The sequence below is a fragment of the Xenopus tropicalis genome, chromosome 2, assembly GCF_000004195.4.
Source record: "Xenopus tropicalis strain Nigerian chromosome 2, UCB_Xtro_10.0, whole genome shotgun sequence".
Lineage (NCBI taxonomy): Eukaryota > Metazoa > Chordata > Amphibia > Anura > Pipidae > Xenopus > Xenopus tropicalis.
Window position 1 is genome coordinate 123290858 of NC_030678.2, and position 22387 is coordinate 123313244.

Consider the following 22387-nt stretch of genomic DNA (forward strand, 5'->3'; position numbering starts at 1 on the left):
GCTGCAGGTACAGTACAGATGGGGGGGCAATATAAGGGACTGGCTGCTGCAGGTACAGTACAGATGGGGGGGCAATATAAGGGACTGGCTGCTGCAGGTACAGTACAGATGGGGGGGCAATATAAGGGATTGGCTGCTGCTGGCACAGTAAAGATGGGGGGCAATATAAGGGATAGGCTGCTGCAGGTACAGTAGATGGGGGGGGAAATATAAGGGACTGGCTGCTGCTGGCACAGTACAGAGGGGGCAATATAAGGGATAGGCTGCTGCTGGCACAGTACAGAGGGGGCAATATGAGGGATTGGCTGCTGCTGGCACAGTACAGATAGGGGGGCAATATAAGGGACTGGCTGCTGCTGGCACAGTAAAGATGGGGGGGCAATATAAGGGACTGGCTGCTGCTGGCACAGTAAAGATGGGGGGCAATATAAGGGATAGGCTGCTGCAGGTACAGTACAGATGGGAGGGCAATATAAGGGATAGGCTGCTGCAGGTACAGTACAGATGGGGGGGGGGGCAATATGAGGGATTGGCTGCTGCTGGAACAGTACAGATGGGGGCAATATGAGGGACTGGCTGCTGCAGGTACAATACAGATGGGGGGCAATATAAGGGACTGGCTGCTGCTGGCACAGTATAGATGGGGGGCAATATAAGGGATAGGCTGCTGCTGGCACAGTACAGATGGGGGGCAATATAAGGGATTGGCTGCTGCAGGTACAGTATAGATGGGGGGCAATATAAGGGATAGGCTGCTGCAGGTACAGTACAGATGGGGGGGCAATATAAGGGATAGGCTGCTGCTGCTGACAGTACAGATGGGGGGGCAATATGAGGGATTGGCTGCTGCTGGCACAGTACAGATGGGGGGCAATATAAGGGATTGGCTGCTGCAGGTACAGTACAGAGGGGGCAATATAAGGGATAGGCTGCTGCTGACAGTACAGAGGGGGCAATATAAGGGATAGGCTGCTGCTGGCACAGTACAGATGGGGGCAATATGAGGGATTGGCTGCTGCTGGCACAGTACAGATGGGGGGCAATATGAGGGACTGGCTGCTGCTGGCACAGTACAGATGGGGGGCAATAGGATGCCATTGGTACATGGGGGCAATAGGGGGGATAATTTTATGTGGCTTGATGATAGCAGCATTTTATTAGTTCTGTCTGACTGTCTGGGCTGTGACTGTGCATCGGGTGGGGCAATACATGTGGCTATGCTCTGACTGGGGGGGCACTGATTGAAGCCCTTGCCTAGGGTGCCAAAATACCTTGGCCCAGCCCTGTTTAAAACTATTATACAATTTTGTTTAAGTGGGTTTTTATCAGACTATGCTGCTGATTTGTGTGCAGCTTCACTGAGCCAATTTTTGGCCAAAATCCACTCAAAATAGCTGCATACAAGCTGATGCCAGTGGAGCTACATAGGAGCGGATAGGAGCAGATTCACTTAAATGAACTTAAATGCCTATGGCAGATGTGGAGGCAACAGCTGGGGGTCACTCTGTTAATTCTAAGCAGGTAAAAGAGAAACCTCTTACAGCACTATTTTCCATCTCATTCCAGAGACAGTCAAATACCTTGTTAAACAAAGATTTGTTTAAAGTCTTTGATAGTGTAGTGGCAGAGTATTGGTGCAGGTTCAGTGCAGGAGATCAGAGCAGGAAATGAGGGACTTGAATCAGGACTGGGGCTGAGCTGTCAAATTTGGAACTGTCCCACAAAAATCGGGGCAGTTTAGAGGTATGGTATAAGTGCATTTGTCGATAATTTAATGCGTGCTAATTATTCATTTTTCAAGAGAAACATTTTGATAAGTGATTCCTCTTGTTATGCGCTGTTAGTATAAACTGTCTGTATGGTACATTTGTAGTACAAGCAAATCAAGGCCATAACTATGCAGAAATGAGTCCCAATTCAATAGATGCAATCTAAGATTGGGGCACTCTGGCCATTCCTACATACCTGAAGCCTTATTTGTCTGCAAGGGAAATAGAGCCAGTTGTAGGATACCCAAATTTAAAGTGAAAGTGGTTGAAATCTAATTATAAAAATGTGTATAATTAAAGCAAATTTAATTGAAAAAGTAGCCCAATACACATTTGCAAATGTTTATTTCCACCTCACAAATCTCTATTTGAAGAATTAGAAAACTATCACTTATTTGTAGGCTTTCCTGTAGGAACAAGACTACTAACAGCACTCATGCACATACTCCTTAGGGAGAATTACAGTGCAGTGCAGGGGCTACAATATCATAAAGTTGAACAGATTTAATGTGCCCATCATTCTCTAGACTTGACTAGATTTATACATTTTCTCTGGTTTCCTCAGCATACATATTTAATACATGCACATATGATCAAAGACATTTAAGTAAGATTTTTTGGTATCTGGGGATTGTGAGTCACATATTTCATTTTGCCACTTGAAAGGTGATCCTCTATTATTTAGACTTTTCTTACAGCTGTTGCAAAACATACATTTTAAGACAAACATGTAGCAACCATGAAAACAAATGTTTAGAAGCTGTTATCTGCTCAGTATGTCATTAGGGTAGAGCTGTAGAAAGAAATATGAAAATGTTTAGGCTAATGCCACACCACGCATATGGCGTATACATTATATTCTTGACAAGCCAAAAACCGATTGCCGAAAATACGCGCCATAGGCACCATATGCTCCTACCTGTGCCTGCACCCAAATGAATTACATGTGCCTGCACCCGAGCGTATTCCATTAATTCGGGTGCAGGCACAGGTAAGAGCGTATGGTGCGTATTTTTTCCGAAAGCGTTTTTCGGCTTACCGAAAAATTACACCATACTCATGGTGTGGCATTTGCCTAAGGCTAATGCCACAAGAAGCGCAGGGCGAATATTTTCGGCAAGCGTAAAAACGCTTGCTGAAAATTCCGCCCTACACCTTCTACATATGCCTGCACCCGAATGAATGAGATACGCTCGGGTGCAGGCACATGTAGCCAATATAGCGTAGGGCGGAATTTTCAGTAAGCGCTTTTCCGCTTGCCGAAAAAATATCCGCCCTACGACTTGTGTGGCATTATCCTTAGGGTGCATAACATGACCATAGCTGCTAAATTTACCAGCGTCATTGCCATAGCAACCAATTAGACATTTTTAAATTTAACAAGCAGCTGATTCACCTAGGGAATTGCATGCTTTTTTTTTTTGGCACCATGCATAAGGAGTTCAGCAGCAATACCTTACATGTGATTTACTGGCACAAACACTAAATTGCTTATGCACTGGTAATTTTATGCTGTAACAGTGTTTGGGGTTTTTCTTTGGACACCCATTATTATGCTGGAGTTCTGGAAAACACTGGCACCCAGTGTTGGAATTTTAACAGGCCATCTTGTGAACCTATCAGAGTGCAATTGTTTTGTCCAAAGTTTCACCTGATAAATGGAGCATCAACAGATGAGAAATGAATGGTGTGACGGCACATCCTAATACTGCCCTCGGGTCTGCTCATTTAGTCCATCAGCTCAACAACAGATTAATGGTATAGTAAAGTTTTGGTAAAGTTTTATAGTGGATAAATAACAGAAACACAAATAAATGGTCTTTAAATTTGAAACAGTATATCACAATTACCAGCAGCAATGCTACTGTTATATAAGGCTGACTGCCAATTAGCCATATAGTCTCTTTTCAGAACGAGACAAATGACAGATTTTAAGAAGGCCAGTTAGTGCCTAAATTACAGGTGCATCGGTCACAAAAACAACAAAATTGAAACGAACATTCTATCTTGAAAATAATGTCAAACACAGACATACTGCATCAGTGACAGATATAGCCAAACACTTAATGGGATAGTTGCTAAAAAGCACAAAACTACTGTCACCAATTAAATTGAATTGTCACCTCTCTGACACAGTTTCAACAAAAACTATACAGCTTGAGCTAGGATTAATGGCAGAGTTGCTGTATGACAGGATTCAAAATGGCCTCCTATGGTGCTTCAATTAATTACCTCATCCTCAACAAATGCAGTAGGTTCTAGCTGGTCTGTAAGGAAAGCAGCAAATAAAATTAGGCATCACTAGATTGCCACCTGCTACAGAGAGTTTAATCTTATTTTATACCCCCAGCCTTAAATGTCTAATTGCAACAGGAGTTGTATTTGCAAGCAGATCCATGTCTAGATAAGCTGTTATGGGATCACTGGTTTGTTAGTAAATCAACAGACAACTGTAAAGCTGGCCATACATGCACCTATGATATTGTAGCAAACCTTGTTTCATGCGATAGTCGCTCTTGGAATCTGAGGTGCAGAATCTAAGGGGGGAACTGGCAGCACTGAGGGCAGCTGCAAACATGGGGGAGAACAGGAGGCTCACTGAGCAACCACTGGCAGGGGCCGGTGTAGTGGGGGGGGGGAGAAGGGACAGTGGAGGTTAATGAGGGAGACAAATTTGTAACAGTTAAGAGGGGCAGTAGGGGACACAAGGGTAGGGGGGCTGGTTCAAAGCTTGTACAAACCAACAGATTTGCCGCGTTAGGTGAAGATGCTGGGGAAGGCAGCTCTGAGCTGGCGTGTATGGAGCAGGCTGACTCTCAGAGCACCCTGGGAGCCGGCACCTCTAATACAGGTGGGGGGAGTAGTGCTAGGAAGGGAAGGCAGGTTATAGTTGTAGGGGATTCAATTATTAGAAAGGTGGATAGGGTAATTTGTCGCAAAGACCCTACATGCCGAACTGTGTGTTGCTTGCCTGGTGCTAGGGTTCGGCATGTGGTGGAACGAGTGGACAGATTGTTGGGAGGGGCTGGGGAAGACCCGGCGGTCTTGGTACACATAGGTACCAATGACAAAGTTAGAGGAGGGGGGGAAGTCCTCAAGAACGATTTTAAAAAGCTAGGTGCAAAGTTGAGGGCGAGGACTTCCAAGGTAATTTTCTCAGAGATATTACGGGAGCTCAGGGAGATTAATGCGTGGCTGAGAGATTGGTGCAGGGAGGAGGGCTTTGGGTTTCTCCAGAACTGGGCTGATTTCTCAATCGGCTACAGGCTCTTTGCCAGGGATGGGCTGCACCTCAATGATGATGGGGCAGCTGCTTTGGGGGAAAAGATGGCTAGAGGGTTGGAGGAGATTTTAAACTAGGAGTGGGGGGGGAGGGTGCAGAGGGAAATTCTGTGGTAGACAGGATAGATGAGGTAGTGGGCATAGTAAGGAAAATTGGGGGAGGAGACTTGCTTCGGGATACTGATAATGGCAGGGAGGCCCATAAGTTGTTTACACGTCATTCTCACGCCGGAACCAGTATTAAATGTATGTTTACCAATGCAAGGAGTCTGACTGGTAAAATGGGAGAGCTGGAGGTACTGGCGTTGGAGCGGAAATATGATGTGATTGGTGTTGCTGAAACTTGGTTGAATGAGTCTCATGACTGGGCTGTTAATATTGGGGGTATACATTGTTTCGGAGGGACAGGGGCAATAGGAAAGGAGGAGGAGTGTGTCTGTTCATTAAGCACGACTTAAAAGCAAATATTAAGGAGGAAGTGATGGGGGTAACAGAGGGAGCTGAATCCTTATGGGTTGAGCTTCTCACAGATAGTAAAGAATCTACCAAGCTAATTGTAGGGGTATGCTATAGACCCCCTAATGTAAGCGAAGAGGAGGAGGCCCAGCTCCTGTTGCAAATAGAAAAGGCTGCTGGTTTGGGACAAGTGATAATAATGGGGGATTTTAATTACCCTGATATTGACTGGGGCAATAGTACTGCCAGGACAGTAAATGGGAACAAGTTTATAAACTTGCTGCACGACAACTTTATGTCACAGGTTGTTGAGGAGCCAACCAGGAACAATGCTATACTAGATCTAGTGATCTCTAATGACCCAGAACGTATAGCAAATGTGCAAGTGGTTGAACCCCTGGGTAATAGTGACCATAATGTTATTTCATTTGATGTTTGGTGCAGGAAACAAATTTACACGGGGGCAACAAAGACACTGAATTTTAGGAAGGCAAATTTTAGCTCCTTAAGGGCAGCGCTTCAGGGCATAGATTGGGGCATTATGTTTTCTGATAAAAATACAGAGCAGAAATGGTTGTCATTTAAAATGATATTAAATCATTACTGTTCTCAATTCATTCCATTAATAAGAAAAAGTAGAAGTGTTAAGAATCACCCCATGTGGCTTAACTCTGAGGTAAAGAAGTTAATAGGGAAAAAAAGGAAAGCTTTTAAGAAATATAAGTCAGAGGGGACAGTAGCTGCGTTTAATGAATATAAACACTATAACAAGTGTTGTAAAACAGCAATCCGGAAGACAAAGATAGAAAATGAGGAGCGCATCGCGGCCGAGGCCAAGACTAACCCCAAAAAGTTTTTTTAAGTATATTAATAGTAAAAAGATGCAGGTTGAGGGTGTGGCCCCATTGAGTTATAGTAACAATATGGTTACAGCGGATACAGAAAAGGCAGATGTGCTTAACCAGTTCTTTTCTTCTGTGTATACAGTAGAGGAGCCAGTGGGCCAAGTCTCACCCAATAGCTTCACTGTTGCCTCAGCTCCAACTACACAGTGGTTGGCACAGGATATGGTGCTTAAAGGGTTACACACGATAAATGTAAACAAGGCACCTGGGCCAGATGGAATACACCCTCGGGTACTGAGAGAGCTAGGGGCAGAATTGCAGTGGCCCTTGTTTCTGATATTCTCAGACTCTCTTTCATCAGGTATGGTACCTAGTGATTGGAAGAAGGCGAATGTCACTCCCATATTTAAAAAGGGAGTAAGATCTCAGCCTGGCAATTATAGGCCTGTAAGTTTGACATCCGTGGTGGGCAAGTTATTTGAAGGCTTGTTAAGGGATCACATTCAAAATTATGTAGTGGAGAATGGCATTATGAGCAGTAATCAGCATGGCTTTATGAAGGACAGGTCATGTCAGACCAATTTAATTGCTTTTTATGATGAGGTAAGTAAGAAGCTGGACAGTGGGGATGCAGTAGATATAATCTATTTGGATTTTGCCAAAGCATTTGATACCGTTCCCCACAAACGACTGCTTTCTAAGCTAAGGTCTATTGGTCTTAGTGAAGTCGTTTGCACATGGATAGAAAACTGGCTACAGGATCGGGTACAGAGGGTGGTTGTTAATGGCACATTCTCTACTTGGAGTAAGGTTCTCAGTGGGGTCCCTCAGGGTTCTGTACTGGGTCCACTTTTGTTTAATTTGTTCATAAATGACTTAGGGGAGGGTATTATGAGTAATGTATCAGTGTTTGCAGATGACACAAAACTCTGCAGACCAGTCAATTCTATCCAGGATGTGACATCCCTGCAGCAGGATCTTGACCAACTGGCAATCTGGGCAGCTAAGTGGCAGATGAGATTTAATGAGATTTAATGTGGATAAATGTAAGGTCATGCACCTGGGATGTAAAAATATGCAAGCCTTAATGGGACTGCACTAGGCAAATCCATAATGGAGAAGGATCTTGGAGTCCTTGTAGATAATAAACTTGGCTGTAGCAAGCAATGCCAGGCAGCAGCTGCAAGGGCAAACAAGGTTCTGAGCTGTATTAAAAGGGGTATAGATTCACGGGAGGAGGGGGTTATTCTTCCCCTTTACAGAGCACTGGTAAGGCCCCATCTAGAATATGCTGTTCAGTTTTGGTCTCCAGTGCTCAAACGGGACATTATTGAGCTAGAGAGGGTCCAGAGAAGGGCAACTAAGCTGGTAAAGGGTATGGAAAGTCTCAGTTATGAAGAAAGACTGGCCAAGTTGGGTCTGTTTACACTGGAGAAGAGGCGCTTAAGAGGTGACATGATAACTATGTATAAATATATAAGGGGATCATATAATAACCTCTCTAATGTTTTATTTACCAGTAGGTCCTTCCAACGGACACGAGGGCACCCACTCCGTTTAGAAGAAGGGAGGTTCCATTTAAATATTCGGAAAGGATTTTTTACAGTGAGAGCTGTGAAGTTGTGGAATTCCCTCCCCGAATCAGTCGTACTGGCTGATACATTATATAGCTTTAAGAAGGGGCTGGATGGATTCTTAGCAAGTGAGGGAATACACGGTTATGGGAGATAGCTCTTAGTACAAGTTGATACAGGGACTGGTCCGATTGCCATCTTGGAGTCAGGAAGGAATTTTTTCCCCTCTGAGGCAAATTAGAGAGGCTTCAGATGGGGCTTTTTGCCTTCCTCTGGATCAACTTGTAGTTAGGCAGGTTAGGTATAGGCATTATGGTTGAACTTGATGGACGTATGTCTTTTTTCAACCCAACTTACTATGTTACTATGTTACTATGTGTATGGCGGCTTGAAGAGGTGAGGAAGGAAGACGTGTTGTAAAACTATACCTTTCAGATGCAAGAGGATTCCTATTTCTTTAACAAATAAAAAATGTAGATAAAAATTAAAAATTTAGCACACTTGATAAAGTACTCACATAGTAGTACAGAAGAAGCTGAATTAAAGGGGTCCTGTCGCCCACACATAAAAAGCTGTATTATACCTGTTTTAAAATGAATTTAAAAATCGGAGCTGTCAATCGTATATTGCCTACCCCACCTCTATGCCTCAGGCATAAAGGCGGAGCAGGCCATTACTTTCCCCTTGAATTCAGCACTTCCTATATGGCATTGCATTTACGTAACCTTCTACATAGGCGTGTGCACCAGGTGCCAGATTTTGAAGCATAAACAAGATTTTAGGATGATGCAAAGCTTGTTTTAATAACAATGTTTACAAAGTGGTAGCTGCCTGCTTGCTCTGATTGTGTTCTTGTAATACTGAGGGAAACAAGATTTATATAATTTATGTAGGGTAAATAAAGTTTATTTTGTTCAACTAACATGATAAAAAAGGATTTGGAATTATATTTTAAGGTGACAGGTACCCTGGTTACAGCAATATGGTTGCACACTCCCCTAAGGACAGATTTGGTAGGATCTCACTTCACCACTTTGACACTCTTTAGTGGAACCTCCAGGGAAACCTCTAACCTGACTCCCTATCCACTATGATCCCCACACTCACAGGCACTATCACCTGGGAGAGATAGCTTTAATCCTCCTATATTGGAGTTTAGAACGTCTCTTTCTAGCTCAAAACCTGACATAATAAACACATTTTTAGTAATTTTTTTACTAGTTTTTTTTCTTCCAGAACATGTAAAATAATGCTGTAAAATCTGTTGTTTGGGCAGCGAAATTCACCATTTGTTTTACAGAGCTTTAACACCATTCTTTCAGCAAATTTTGTTTTACACAGTATAATATATAGCCCCCCGAGAATGTATGGACAATATATTCATTTTAGCGGTGGTAAAAAGTAAACTCCATTTATATACATTTTACCTTGGAAATCCTTTTTTATTTTCCCCATTATGCTTTTTACTCTCTCTGGATTCTTATATCATGGATTGTGGTCAGCTATTGGAACCTACGCAAAAAAAAAGTTGGTGTTGTTCAGAACATGTGCACTACTTCACCAGAGCCTGAAATAGTAAGGGAGGAATATGACAGATCCCCATGTACAGCTTAGCTTGCCTCCATTAAAAGGGCTTAACTTGCCCAACCGTAGTCTTATTACTTATTTTGCAGGAAATAGAATCCACTATGAATTTCCCCAGTGGTGATATTAACATCACTTGTGGAAGTGACATCATTACAGATGGTAACAACAACGATCAGTGCTGAGATCTATAAGCAAAGAAGCCAACACAGCTGGGATCTGGCAGCCATGGCCTTAGAAAAAATGCTTTTGCTTCAAGTTAGACAATGCTTGGGGTAATTACACCACTGGGTTTGGCTATCCAGTTTATCTGTTATTAGCTACATAAATGTGTGATTAAATGCTCTATCATACCTCCCAACATTTTGAAAATGGTAAAGAGGGACAAAATAAAATGTTTGACCACACCAATTTTTGTGACCACACCCCCTAAATACCAGGTTATTTAAAGTTCGAACACATTTCTGGGGGTTTTGGGGTCCTGTTTTATGTGTTATTACAGTTTTGCTGAAAAAGGTGAAATTGCCTTTTAAGACAAAAGTTTCAGTTTCCCCAAGAGACCTGTTTAGCCTATTAGTTACAATTGTATCTGTGCAGGTGGGGATTTTTAACTTTCTGGGCTCTCTGCCAAATTATTAAAGTCCGCAAAATTTGATTAAATGTGAGAAACATTTTTTCTAAGTGCAGGTGAAGCTTGTTAACTTTTTTGGGCTCTCTGTCAAAAGCTACTTTTTAATTAAATTTGTATCTTTTTTAGCTTTCAGTGCAGGAGATCAAAGGAAAATGAGAGAATTTTCAGTAAGAATCTGGGACTGAAGGTTGAGCTGTCAAAAAGGGACTGTCCCACCAAAATCGTGACAGTTGGGAGCTATGCTCTATTTAATCTTTGATAACTACCCCCATGGTCTATTCTATATAATTTATAATTTAAGCCTGGAAACAACAATGTCATTTATATGAGTGAAGGGTAACAGTGCATGATATTTAAATGAATACAAGAACCCTTGCAAGTTTTGGTCCGTTAATATATTAGCGGTGTATAAAATATGTGTACACATATTCACAAGAAAGAACAAATCTAGCTTTCTTCCTCTACAAATGCCTTTAGCTTAATTTCTGCATATGGTCTTACTCTCTGGTTGACATAATAAACAGGCTATGTAAACTTATCACAGCAGTTCACATTTTATAGTTAGGGCCAGCAACACCCAGGGGTAAGCCGTTGTTGCCAAAAAACATCATTCCAAGTAAATAGCTTTGCTTCAGAGAACCAGCCCTATTCAGAGATGAGGAATTATAATCCACTCAGACAAGAGAAGCACCATCAGCACACACAACCTTCAGCTATCTTCCTGCAAAGGCCAGGGTAAAGATGTAGCACCCTTAACTGGCTGCCTGAATAGGAGATATATCACCCAGACTCATCTTCTAACTTGCAACACTCTGGAAGCAAAAACAGAGAAGATTGATAGGGCAATAATATCACAGTGAATTCAGGTAAAAGTTCAGCAGTCATATGCTTCGATATATATGAGCACCCATAATAAAAACTATAAAAATGTAGTAAAATCATAAAAAGCTAGTAAAAGCAAGGTGAATCAGGCTGTTTGGTTTATTTTATGGACTGAGATAGTCTTGTTAGTTACTTGTTTAGTAGTAAATGCAACATACATACATATGAATACACTACTGCGACGTTGTTAAGCAGATTTCTGCAAAATTATAATTTAGTATTGTGATGTATGGATACAGGGTAATAAATAGAGAGAATATATTATTATTATAAAACCATAGTCTTACAAATGTGTTTGTAATATTCGCTGTTCCTCTGATAGGCCCTGCATTGATTGACAGGTGTTGAACTATATTCCCTCCTTATATGTCTTTTTCCTGAAACATTTTCTGTCACAAACGGTGCAGATCAGTTGTACAGTAACCAGATTAATATATAGAAAACAACAGCAGAGCAACACTCATTTCAGTTACACTACAGAGCCTCCTACTGGGCACATAGGGGTTTTACAAGTTATATTTACAGCTATTTTAAAACAAAATATAACAAAAATCATGTATTCTTACTATCCTGTAAAAGTGAAAGGCATCTCAGTAGAATCAACATAGAAATTTTAGTTTCCAACATTTGCACAGCCAAAAGACTGAGAGAAAGCTTGAACCAGGTTCACCAGTTCACAAAACATGTTAAAAAGAAAATTCTTTGACTAACAAATCCTTTATATTTATTTTTGGGATTACTACATCTTTTTATGAAACACAAAATTCTTACATTTCTAAAAGTGATCTAAAAGCTACCTGTATATGTTTTCATATATTGGGGCAGGATAGTGGTGCAATTGCTGCCAGGCAGTGTTGGGGTCCTTGTTTTAATTCTGCAAGACATTTGTAGTTTCTTTGCCTGTCTGTGTGGGTTTCCTCAGGGTATTCCGGATTTTTACCAAACTCCAAAAACATACAGACAGGGTAACTGGATTGTGATAAAATTGACCATAGTGTGTGAATGTGAGGGCCTTAGATTGTAAGCTTAATTGTGGCAAGAAATTAATATTTATTATGTAAATAAATAGTAATAAATACAGTACATACAAATTGTAAAATACTAGATTAATACTAAATTCATAGAAATTAGAATGCAATGTTTTAATTAGAATTAGAGATTCTGATAAAGCAAATGTACTGAGCTGTATTGGATTGAGGAGGTTACATTACCAGGGTAAAACAACAGAAGTCCTCAGATGACCCATAATAGACCAAGATTACACCAGTCAGAGATCTCCTTATTAATTTCTGCATTTTTATTTTTTATAAAAAAACTGTAAGGCAAATGTACAACTTCAGATACCCAAGAATTGTCTCACTTAATCTTTAAAATAAGAACACAGAAAAACATACTCCTAATTATATGGAGCTAATACGTATGTAGTGTAACCAACCAATAGCTGTCTGTTTGGGTATTTTCTGTAAATGAATATATAAGACCCAGATAAATTGTTGGTTGTAAAAATCATTATTATTAAGTTAATTCACAAAGCAGCCATATATTCCCCAGAGCCAATTATATATATATATATATATATATACACACAAACACACATACAGGGGGGTCCTGCCCACAAGGACTTTCAATCTAAAGGGAGTGATAATACACGAGCCACAATGCATAAATGTGTAACTGTATAGGGAGAGTTATGCTATCAAGTGCACAGCTGTTAATAAGGAGATAAAATGTTTGAAATGTGCCAGCAGGGAAATACTATGTCTGCCTTAGTCCTAAGTTGTATAAGCTTAGCAAAAATTCAAAAAAATAAAATGAGTTCAAGGACAAAATTCAGATTTTTTAACTCAACTTTACTTTTAACGGAAAGCTCAGTACCTATATTGGCAAAGTCATATAAAGTGTCAAGTACTATAATCACCATGCATGTTTGCCAATAGCTTCCTTTCCTCTTTCTTGCAGTGAGTACTATGCCCTGAAATATATTAAAAAAAGGAGAAAAGAAACTCTAAAACCTGTCTACATAAGTACTCCACTTTATAGCAACAACTAAATATTTTCTTTATGCAAATTTTTTATAGCTTTTGCAAACCTGGAAATGCATTTGCCTGTAGAAGAAATATTTACCCCAATATGTAAAAAAAAGGCACTAAGTTTGCCCAGGAGCAATTACCTATTGCAACCAACAAGATGTTTGCTTTTAAACAGGTGGCCAGTAAATGCTTCCTGCTGATTGGTCACTAGGGGGATCATTTATCAAAGTTTTTGTACTGTGCACATTTTGTGCGACTTTTTCGTTAATATGCACAACATTTTCGTCCTTTGCGTCAATTTGTGCAACAAAATCGTATTTGTTGCGCCGAGTACAAAAGTTTCAGATTCATTCAAGCTTCGGTATTGTGACTTTCCTTGGGCCAGGTTGGAGCTGCAGAGTGTCATTGAGTCCTATGGGAGACTTCCAAAAGCATGCACAGAAGGATCTAAGTCAGAAAGGTTTTCCCACCGTTTACGATCGTTAATCGACAGTGACATTCGGATCGCCAATATGATTATCATGACTAGTGATGAGGGAATTTGTCCCGTTAATCGATAGTGACATTCGGATCGCCAATATGATATTATCATGACTAGTGATGAGGGAATTTGTTTATTTGCTTCGCCATAAAATTCGCAAAACGGCAAGAAAATTTGTGAAACGGATTTGTTGCACACGTAAGCATTTTCGTGATGTGAAATTATCGTATCTAATCCGAATTTTACCCATTTTGGGATTCAAACTCATACTTTGATGAATCAGTCCCTAAGAGTAACTGCTCCTGGGCAAAATTAGTGCCTTTTTCCTCTTAGGCTAATGCCACACGTAGCGTATGGCGCATATTTTCAGCAAGCCGAAAAATACACTCCATATGCTCCTACCTGTACCTGCACCTGAATGAACTGAATATGCTTGGGTGCAGGCACATGTAGCCAACATCCGCCTAAAATCGCGTTTTTATGCGGATAACGGCTACACGTGGCTGCACCCAAGCGTATTCAGTTCATTCGGGTGCAGGCACAGGTAGGGGGAGTTTCAAGCTAATGGAGCATTTTCTCGGCAAGCGGTTTTCGGCTTGCCAAAAATATGCGTTATACACTTTGTGTGGCATTAGCCTTAAGAATCTTACAGTTTGCACCTGGCGTCAGTATATGTAATAAAACTCCTTTCTGAAGAAGTCAGGCATGCGCTACCATAGCAGGCTACATGCAATTGAAATTTGCAATGTAATAATTGCATGCCTCCCTACTGTCCTGATTTTCACAGGACAGTCCCTCTTTTAACAGCTCAGCCTGCAGTCCAGGATTCTTCATGAAAAGTCCCTTATTTACCTTTGATCTCCTGCACTGAACGCTATAAACAATACCATTTTGGAATACCTATTTGGAAATATTTAGGGCAATTTGTTTTTATTTAAGCACGTTTCTTATGTTCATGACCAAAAGGCCAAGTGTTTGGTCTGTTCTTCCCGGCAGATATGTTCCAGGTTTTTTAGCTCATTTATAAATAAATTGAAATCAGTGGACCAAGGAGAGACCCTTGAGGTACTCTACTAACCCTGGACCAACAAGAAAACCATTTTCTTGATGGACCATTTATCATCACTCTTTGTAATCTATCTCACAGGTGCTTTTCTTGCAAGTACAAGTAGTGCGTCCGAGACCAATAATTTTTAATTTAGTCGTTAAGCTGCGTGGTACTGTACCAAATGCTGTAGCAAAATAACATCCACTGCAACCCCAAAGTCAATGTTTCTACTCTGATCTCTGATCTGTTTCTACTCTATGATATAGTTCTCTTTATAGAACTCCAGAAGAGTACTCAGGGATGAGTACCATCAGCTCCTGGATGAAATGCAGTATTACATATTTTATAAGACAACTCTTAGATATTATTTGTACAACCATCTCTGTGATTTCAGGGAGGGACTATTGACTAAATCTTACAACAGAATCAACAGTAGAACAGTATAACACAAAATGGGCATTCTAGAACTTTGTTTTGTATTTATGATACTGGATAAGACCACAAACCCTTATTTGGCGAATTATTTTTCATTCTACAGCACACATATACTGTCTAAAACTAAAAACTGTAGCAGATGCTAATTTGGGAATCTTTGAGATTGCATCCCATTATATGTCTGGATATCACAGAGATTGGACCAGGGGATTTGATTTTCAACATATTCAGGTTCAATACGCCAAGTCCTTAAAACTGCCCCATTGAGTTGCCAGCTTAAGAGAGGAGACCACCCCAACCCAGTAGGCTCTGCTTTAAATAAATTGGGCCACTATTCACAGACATAACTCAATCTCCAATCTACCGAGCTGTCTTCAGGGCTGGTCTTATATTCCAATCAGAAGTGAGCATATGCAATGCCATTGTAGCTAGAACTATTGCATCTGCTAGCCTATGCTGTTCCTCCTCATGGCGTAAGAAAGCAAGATCTGGTTGGGTTGTCCTTAAAAAAAAAAGGGATAAATCAGTTTGCTACAGAGGTGTGGTTTTCTGTCAGTTGCATTTGAAATGTATTAATAATACTGCATGCCTGTCTGTCGCTGTATCACTTGCAAACCAACTTAGAAGCAGCTTTTAAAAAGATGATGCCTTTTTTTTCCCTAGGGAAATAAATAAATGTTTTCTCCCTGATTTGCTACACTAAACCTGAATGGTTATTCTCCATTGGAATGTGCAAATTGGAATATGTCTCCCACAATTTAAGGTCTCTGAAAACCCAATAAGAATCTTCTCACAAAATACTGGCTCACATACTGGCTCGATTAACTATGACAAAAGGAATATTTTTATTACCTACCCTTATGCATAAGGCTTAAATCCCAGATTTAACAACATTTCCATTAAAGCACACTTATTGGGTCACATGAACCTGCAAGGCACTGCGGAATTATTCAATCTCCAAAGAGAAACAATTATACTGCCAGGAATGTATTTCTAATGATTTTATTTGTCTTATCATATCTACATAAATTGTACAGACTTAAGAAATCTCTCAAATAAAAAACTAAAATTCTCTGGGGTCTGTGGTTTGATTCAAGCCACAGTACAGTAAAGAATCTGTATGTTCTCTGTGTGCTTGTGTGGGTTCCTCTGGGTACTCCAGCTTCAATCCACTCAAAACATGTACAAGACATTTAAATGGCCACTAACAAAACTGACAATAGTGTTTGTGTGTGTATGTGATAGGGATCTTTGACTGTAGGCTCCCCTGAGGCAAGGACTAATGTGAATGATATATAACCATGTGGAATATATCAGCACTACATCAATAATAGATAAAGGATAATAACAATAATTAATGTGCTGTTCTATCTTGTTTTTGCCACTCAGTCCCCTGAAATGAGGCTTGTCACCTAGCTGCACCCTTTGCTAATAACATGCCTGAAATCATTGCCTGCTTAAGTTGTGTCTTAGCTGGCAAGGTGCATGGACTCAGTTCTTACAACACCCAAGGCGAGAAATGAAAAACAGCAGATCCCATTTACAGATTTAAAATGATGGCTGCAGAAAATATCTCAGCTGAGAAAAACTATAAGGCAGCTGCAAATAGATGTGTGCTGTTCTGTGCAAAGGCAGAAAAACAGAAACACAAGAATTCCTCCAAAATAAACAAAGTATGTTTTTATTAATGATAAAAGTGACTTTCTCGTGAAACTTTTTAACAAGGTAGAGCAGTGTTTTTATACAAATGTAGGACTCTCATAATAGCTTATTTTAGGTTTTCTTGATTAAAAAAAAAAAAAAAAAAAGGTTGCCGTAGCAAGTAGTAAAATTGCAGCTGTCTTTAGTAATAAAAAGTCACAGCTACTTTTAATCTCCACTAGATATTTGCTAGTGCTAGTGTTGATAAGGGGAAAAAAATGACACGGCTAACATTTATTTCAGAAAATGATCATTTTTCCAACAGAACAGTATTATGCACATTTGCTAACCCAGTTAATTGGACTGCTGGAATGAGCTAAACCTCACATTCGTAATCCGCACTGAATCAATATGTTCTCCAAGCAGGGGGTATTTTTCACAGGAAGTCTAAGATTCCAGAAATAAGCTTAGTGCAAAATTAGCAAGTGTATTTATTTAGGAAATCTATATGGATGGAACAGATGCCAAGTGTGTCCCCCGCCATCACAATAATAAAGAGGAGCAAAGGGGCACACTGCAAAGCCCAAATATATAAAGCCTGGGATGCCAAACACTTATAATATTGCTCAGCAAACTGCACAAATACTAAATTATTTTTAAATAGATGTATTTGGGAAAAGATAAATACATTTTAGACATCTATGAAAAACAGGTTAGCTTTCAGTTTTGCTAGACAATTGACCATTAGGATTCCCTTAGAAGAGCCCAGTCAGGTTCTCAATGCACCTGTCCAGTACCCCCTTCCTGCACATGTCGTGTCTAGTGTATATATCATGCCTGAAACTTGCATGTTCAAGGAAACATTTTACAGGCAGGGGACCTGCTATCTTGGAACCAGTATCTGGAAAGCTATAGGAAGGCCATCTCCCATAGTGTCCATTTTAAACAAATAATTCAGATTTTTTTAAATGATTTCCTTTTTTGCTGTAAATAATAATAATAAAACAATACCTTGTACTTGATCCTAACTGAGAAATAATTTATTTTTTAGTAGACTTTAGGTATGGAGATCCAAATTATGGAAAGATCCAGAAAATGAAAAAAGGTCCCAAACATTCTGGATAATAGCTCACATAGCTGTACCTACATGCCAACTGCTACTACTCTAAGATCTATGGCACACACAAACAGGGCCCCACCCTAACAAGTTAGCAGGGTCCTCGCCTAGGCAGGCCCCAGTTATTTATGCAATGGTCACCTGGGCTCCTGGTGGAGAGCCCTGCCAACAAACAGAATGTGGCTCCAATGAACAAAAAAAACCAAAAAACCACAAATGGCCCGAGCACACATGACCATGACCCTGCTTCACCCCAAAGCACGTAACCAGAATTCATATCGTATATTATAAGTTGGCCTCTAAACTCAGATAGTATCCCAAATCATGTGCTATGATTTAAGAGAAAGATGATGGAAACTTACTGGGGACATCTAGGAAGGCATTTGCCTTAGGTTATTACAGAAAGCCAAAACATAAGGTGTAGCATACTATATCTAGCCTGTGGCAACATTTGGGGGCCTAATTATTATGCTGTGAAAAAAAAAACACAGATCAACACACCACAGGTTGCCATCTGAATGCCAGGTACTGTCTTGTATATGTATTTGAAGGCTGTTTTCAGCATACCTATATAAATATGCCGCACAGAGAATTCTCAGCATACTGAAGCTTTGAATTAGAAGAAGTGGAGACTGTACACACTCTCCCATTTTAAGAAGGCATGGTTGAGTCTAAAACTCACAGGTAGCTTAGCAGCCGAGGAAGCCAACAAGGGAGATTCTATATATCCCATAATACAGTACAGTGTCACTATCACCTCAGTTTCTGGATGACTGGCTACTAACCCTAGCAACCAGTTTTCCTGCTGAAAATTGTTGTATAATAAAAGATACATTTAAGATTTCCAGAGAATCTGCGCATCACCCATAACTGAAAGACTTTTGAATCCATCGCTTCACAATAATACATGATAAGGAAGGGGTTACAACACCCTGTGAGCCTAAGGGGGTTGGGAAATTGTTTGTGGTCTCCTTTTAATCTGTGGAATATGTGTATAAAAATAAATTATATATATTTCAGAAATGTTGTGTTCATGTGCCTAGTCCACATAAGTCCAACTGAATGAGCTCATGTTTAAAAGAGGGGAGTATATTTTTCCTTTTAAGTAGATTTTAATTTCACAAGGGGGCAATCATTATTGTTATTGTGGTGCCTCCATGCTTAACAGAAGAGATGGGCCAAAATCACAGCTTTGAAATAAATTTACTGCCAGTTTGGATTACTAGAATTGGTGAGGAGTACTTTTTACCATTTGAAAAAAAGCAGCTGTTTACACCAGGCAATGGCAAGCCACAGGCAGTTAGTTGCAGTTGAGATTCCATGCTGCCATATGTTGCACTTTTATTCACTTAGCCTAAAGCAAAATAAGCCACAGAGAGGGATAATTGCTTGGGGCCAATATTTCTGCTTTTCTTCTCCATCCCTGTGTGTGTGTGTACAGAGAGATTAAGCATAATGTGCCCTGTTTTTCATGTAGTGGTGCCTAACTGATGCCACAGATATGCATCGCATGACTGCTAAGGCTCCAAATAGATCCTAAATGCCTGCAAGTATAAAAATCAATAAAATAAATCAAATAAATTCACTAATCCTTTCTTTAAATATGTGTGTGTGTATATATATATATATATATATAATGTGTGTGTGTGTGTGTGTATGTGTGTGTGTGTATGCTACAACATAACTGTGTGTTATTGGCCACCAATCAGATTATATTTTTCCTCTTTCTACTTTCTGCTACAGATACTAGCCTCAGGCTCTTATTATCCGTTATCTTTATTTCCAGTACCATATGTTGCATATTCATATTGTAAAGTGGCAAACACAATCTACTGCAATTCATAGGGGAAAAAAACAGCTATCACGAGGAACAGACGTGAGCAGAGATGTACAGCTACCATGCGTCGCATAATCAAGGAAACGGATGACATATCTCAACAAAATCATATTCAGACACAAATTTACATATTTGTACCAGCAAACCCATTCTCAGTGACTCAAGAGTAATAATCCTTTTATTACAACATTAACAATATTTAAGCAATTGAAATGCACATTCAATGTTAAATGGCAGGTAGGAATCATTTGGGGCAGCAGACACTGTTGAATTAAAACTGCACGTAACAATGCAATGAGTTATTGCCTAGGATTAACACATGCGCCTACACCTGCAGTTCATGAAGGCAGCATACACTTTAGAGGCAAGTCCTGCAAACCTAAAGGTAACATAGCCTCTGTAAGTGGTTAATGAGAGCCACTTGATTGAACTGCTGAGAAACAGCCATTAGAGTAATATTACCTGTAAACGGTAATATAAATGCAATTGTGTATCCTTTATGTTACTGCTGGGGTGGAAATGCCTTCAATTGTCTCCAGCGTCTTTACTTTTGTATCAGCTCACAATATCAACAAATAATACAATACAGGTCAATCCCCCATTGAAGTGGTCAGAGCCTGAATTCCCAGGCAGAGACACAACAATGTGTATCAGAGAAAAGCTAGCAGCAGATCTGTGACTACAGGCCAACTAAAGTAAAAGCAACAGTTAAACATTTAGAGAGAAAGGATAATCCCTGCCGGACTCATTTCATTCAGCTCTCTATAATGTGAGTGGATGGCAGGGCCTCAACAAGGTAAAACTGGTAGTGAATTTATAAAGGTGGATCATTCTAGTCTTTCCCCAGTTATTAACCCAGTGTATGTCAGCCCTCCAGCACATTCTCCTCCCAGAGGTAGGGAAGAGTGTTCATTTAGGGGTTATGTGTTCCCTACACCTGAACAAGGAAGCAAGTGGTCCTGCAGGGAGGAAAATAGCTTATGCCACAAAGCTGCCACACAGCAAGGAAACAAATATCCTGAATAATGTATTCAAGAGAAATGTCTTTTACTTGAGACATCAAAAGCATCTTGCCTCAGGGGCTCCTTGGTAGATGGCATAACCCTGAGAACAAGACAGCCAATAATGATGTGGCGCTGCACACAGCCATTAGAATATAAGCCCCAAAGTTCTGTAAGACAAAGGGGGATATAGGAGACACAAATTGGGTTCCACTAATAATAAAATGAAGTCAATAAAGATAAAAACAACCGCTGAAAGAGGGGTTAAAAATTGCTTGCTGGCTCTGTGTAACTAGCAATTGGCTAAGTGTTCCCATAGCGCCTTATGTACAAAAGTATAATTGGCTGCACGTGCCGGTCTCCCCAGCGCAACACTTTCTCCTTATTACCCGTAGTGCATTGCACAGTATTTACTAACACGGAGTATCATTAATAACACACAACAATGCTCTATTATTAACATGATATGCAGCTGTAGGGATGTCCAACGTGCGACTTTGCAGTTGTAGAGCGGCAGTAGGCTGGATACCCCCTGAGATATCAAATGCAAAGAGAGCAGAAAGCAAGTCATTATAGCATTAAGGAGGAATAAAAGCGGAGAGGTACCTGCTATCTCCTGATAGGGGACACTGGCCAGGCTGAATCCCTTAGCGCTGTATGCTTGTCTCACCTCACTGCAACTGCGAACTCTCACATCAGCCCCGGCGCAAAGTGACAGCAGCACCGCTCCCCAGCACAGCACCGGCTCCATCCCAAACATGCTGCCCAAGGCGAGAATAATCCAAAGGGACAATTCCTCCACACGCTATCCGACAATATATCCCAGTAAGGTACTTCCACCGCGATGCCAAATAAATACCCCCCCAATTCCAAAGGAGAATTTAAAGCCCCACTAAGTGCAGGAGACGAGAGAAAGGCGCCCCCTAGACACTTACTCCGCTAAGCGCAGAGAGGGAAAAGTTTTCACTATACACCGGCTCATCCAGGAATCCGACGCTTATTCCTAACATGGACTCTGTGCGGCTCATTGGCACAATCGGGCATGGACGCTGCGAGCAGCTCGGTGGGTGCCAGAGCCAAGGTGAATGTGCCCGGCCAGTCAGACAGTGTCTGGTCAGTGAGGAGCAGGGCGCAGGGAACTTGAGCTAAGCACGGCTGCAAGCGTCTCCTCACACTGGAAGGCAAGAAATCCCGGACAGAGACAGGCGAAGAGACGCGCTGCACATCGCTCTGCTGCGATCCAGGAGCAGCCGGGCTACCGGGGAAATGTGGAGTGGATTCTCAGCAGTACCGAGCGCGTCCCGGCACCAGGGATCTTCCCTTCATTCACCGCACGCTTGTATAGGCTGGAGATCTGCTGCTTGTCTCACACGGGCAACTGAGCGTGAAAAGAAGCTGCAACTGAAGAGCATTTGATGTCATTTTCACCCTCCCTGGAGACAAAACGGAATAGCTCTGACTGGTGCTTTGAAAGAAGCAGCTCCCTTTCCTTTCATTGTGGGTTTAGGGAGAGATCCCAGTGTGGGGCAAAGGATAATAGTTTAGGACAGTCTGGGGAAATTGCACTCATACCAACCCATAGAGATTTCATGGCCCCCACAATGACCAGTCCCCACAGATGTAATACTTGCCAACCAGTCATCTTTACAGATTTAGCTTGTAATGGTGCAAATCATAAATCTCTGTCCCTTACTAGATCATATTAAACATATAACAGGAAACATATGAACAACAGTGTGATTTTGTTATGTGCCTGTAGCACTTTCTACCTTTG

General features: G+C 40.8%; 1 protein-coding gene across 3 annotated transcripts in view; it reads right to left on the minus strand.

The window, feature by feature from the left end:
* gpc6 (glypican 6) overlaps window positions 1-21987 on the minus strand; it is a 574948-nt gene extending 552961 nt beyond the window's left edge. For 2 of the 3 annotated variants that reach the window (XM_018091653.2, XM_012957513.3), the window contains exon 1: window positions 21220-21987. In XM_018091653.2, the coding sequence (XP_017947142.1) occupies window positions 21220-21373 (154 nt within the window). In that variant the 5' untranslated portion in view covers window positions 21374-21987. The remainder of the gene's footprint in view (window positions 1-21219) is intronic. The other variant, XM_031897065.1, reaches the window with a different exon arrangement.
* Window positions 21988-22387: the final 400 nt, after the last annotated feature.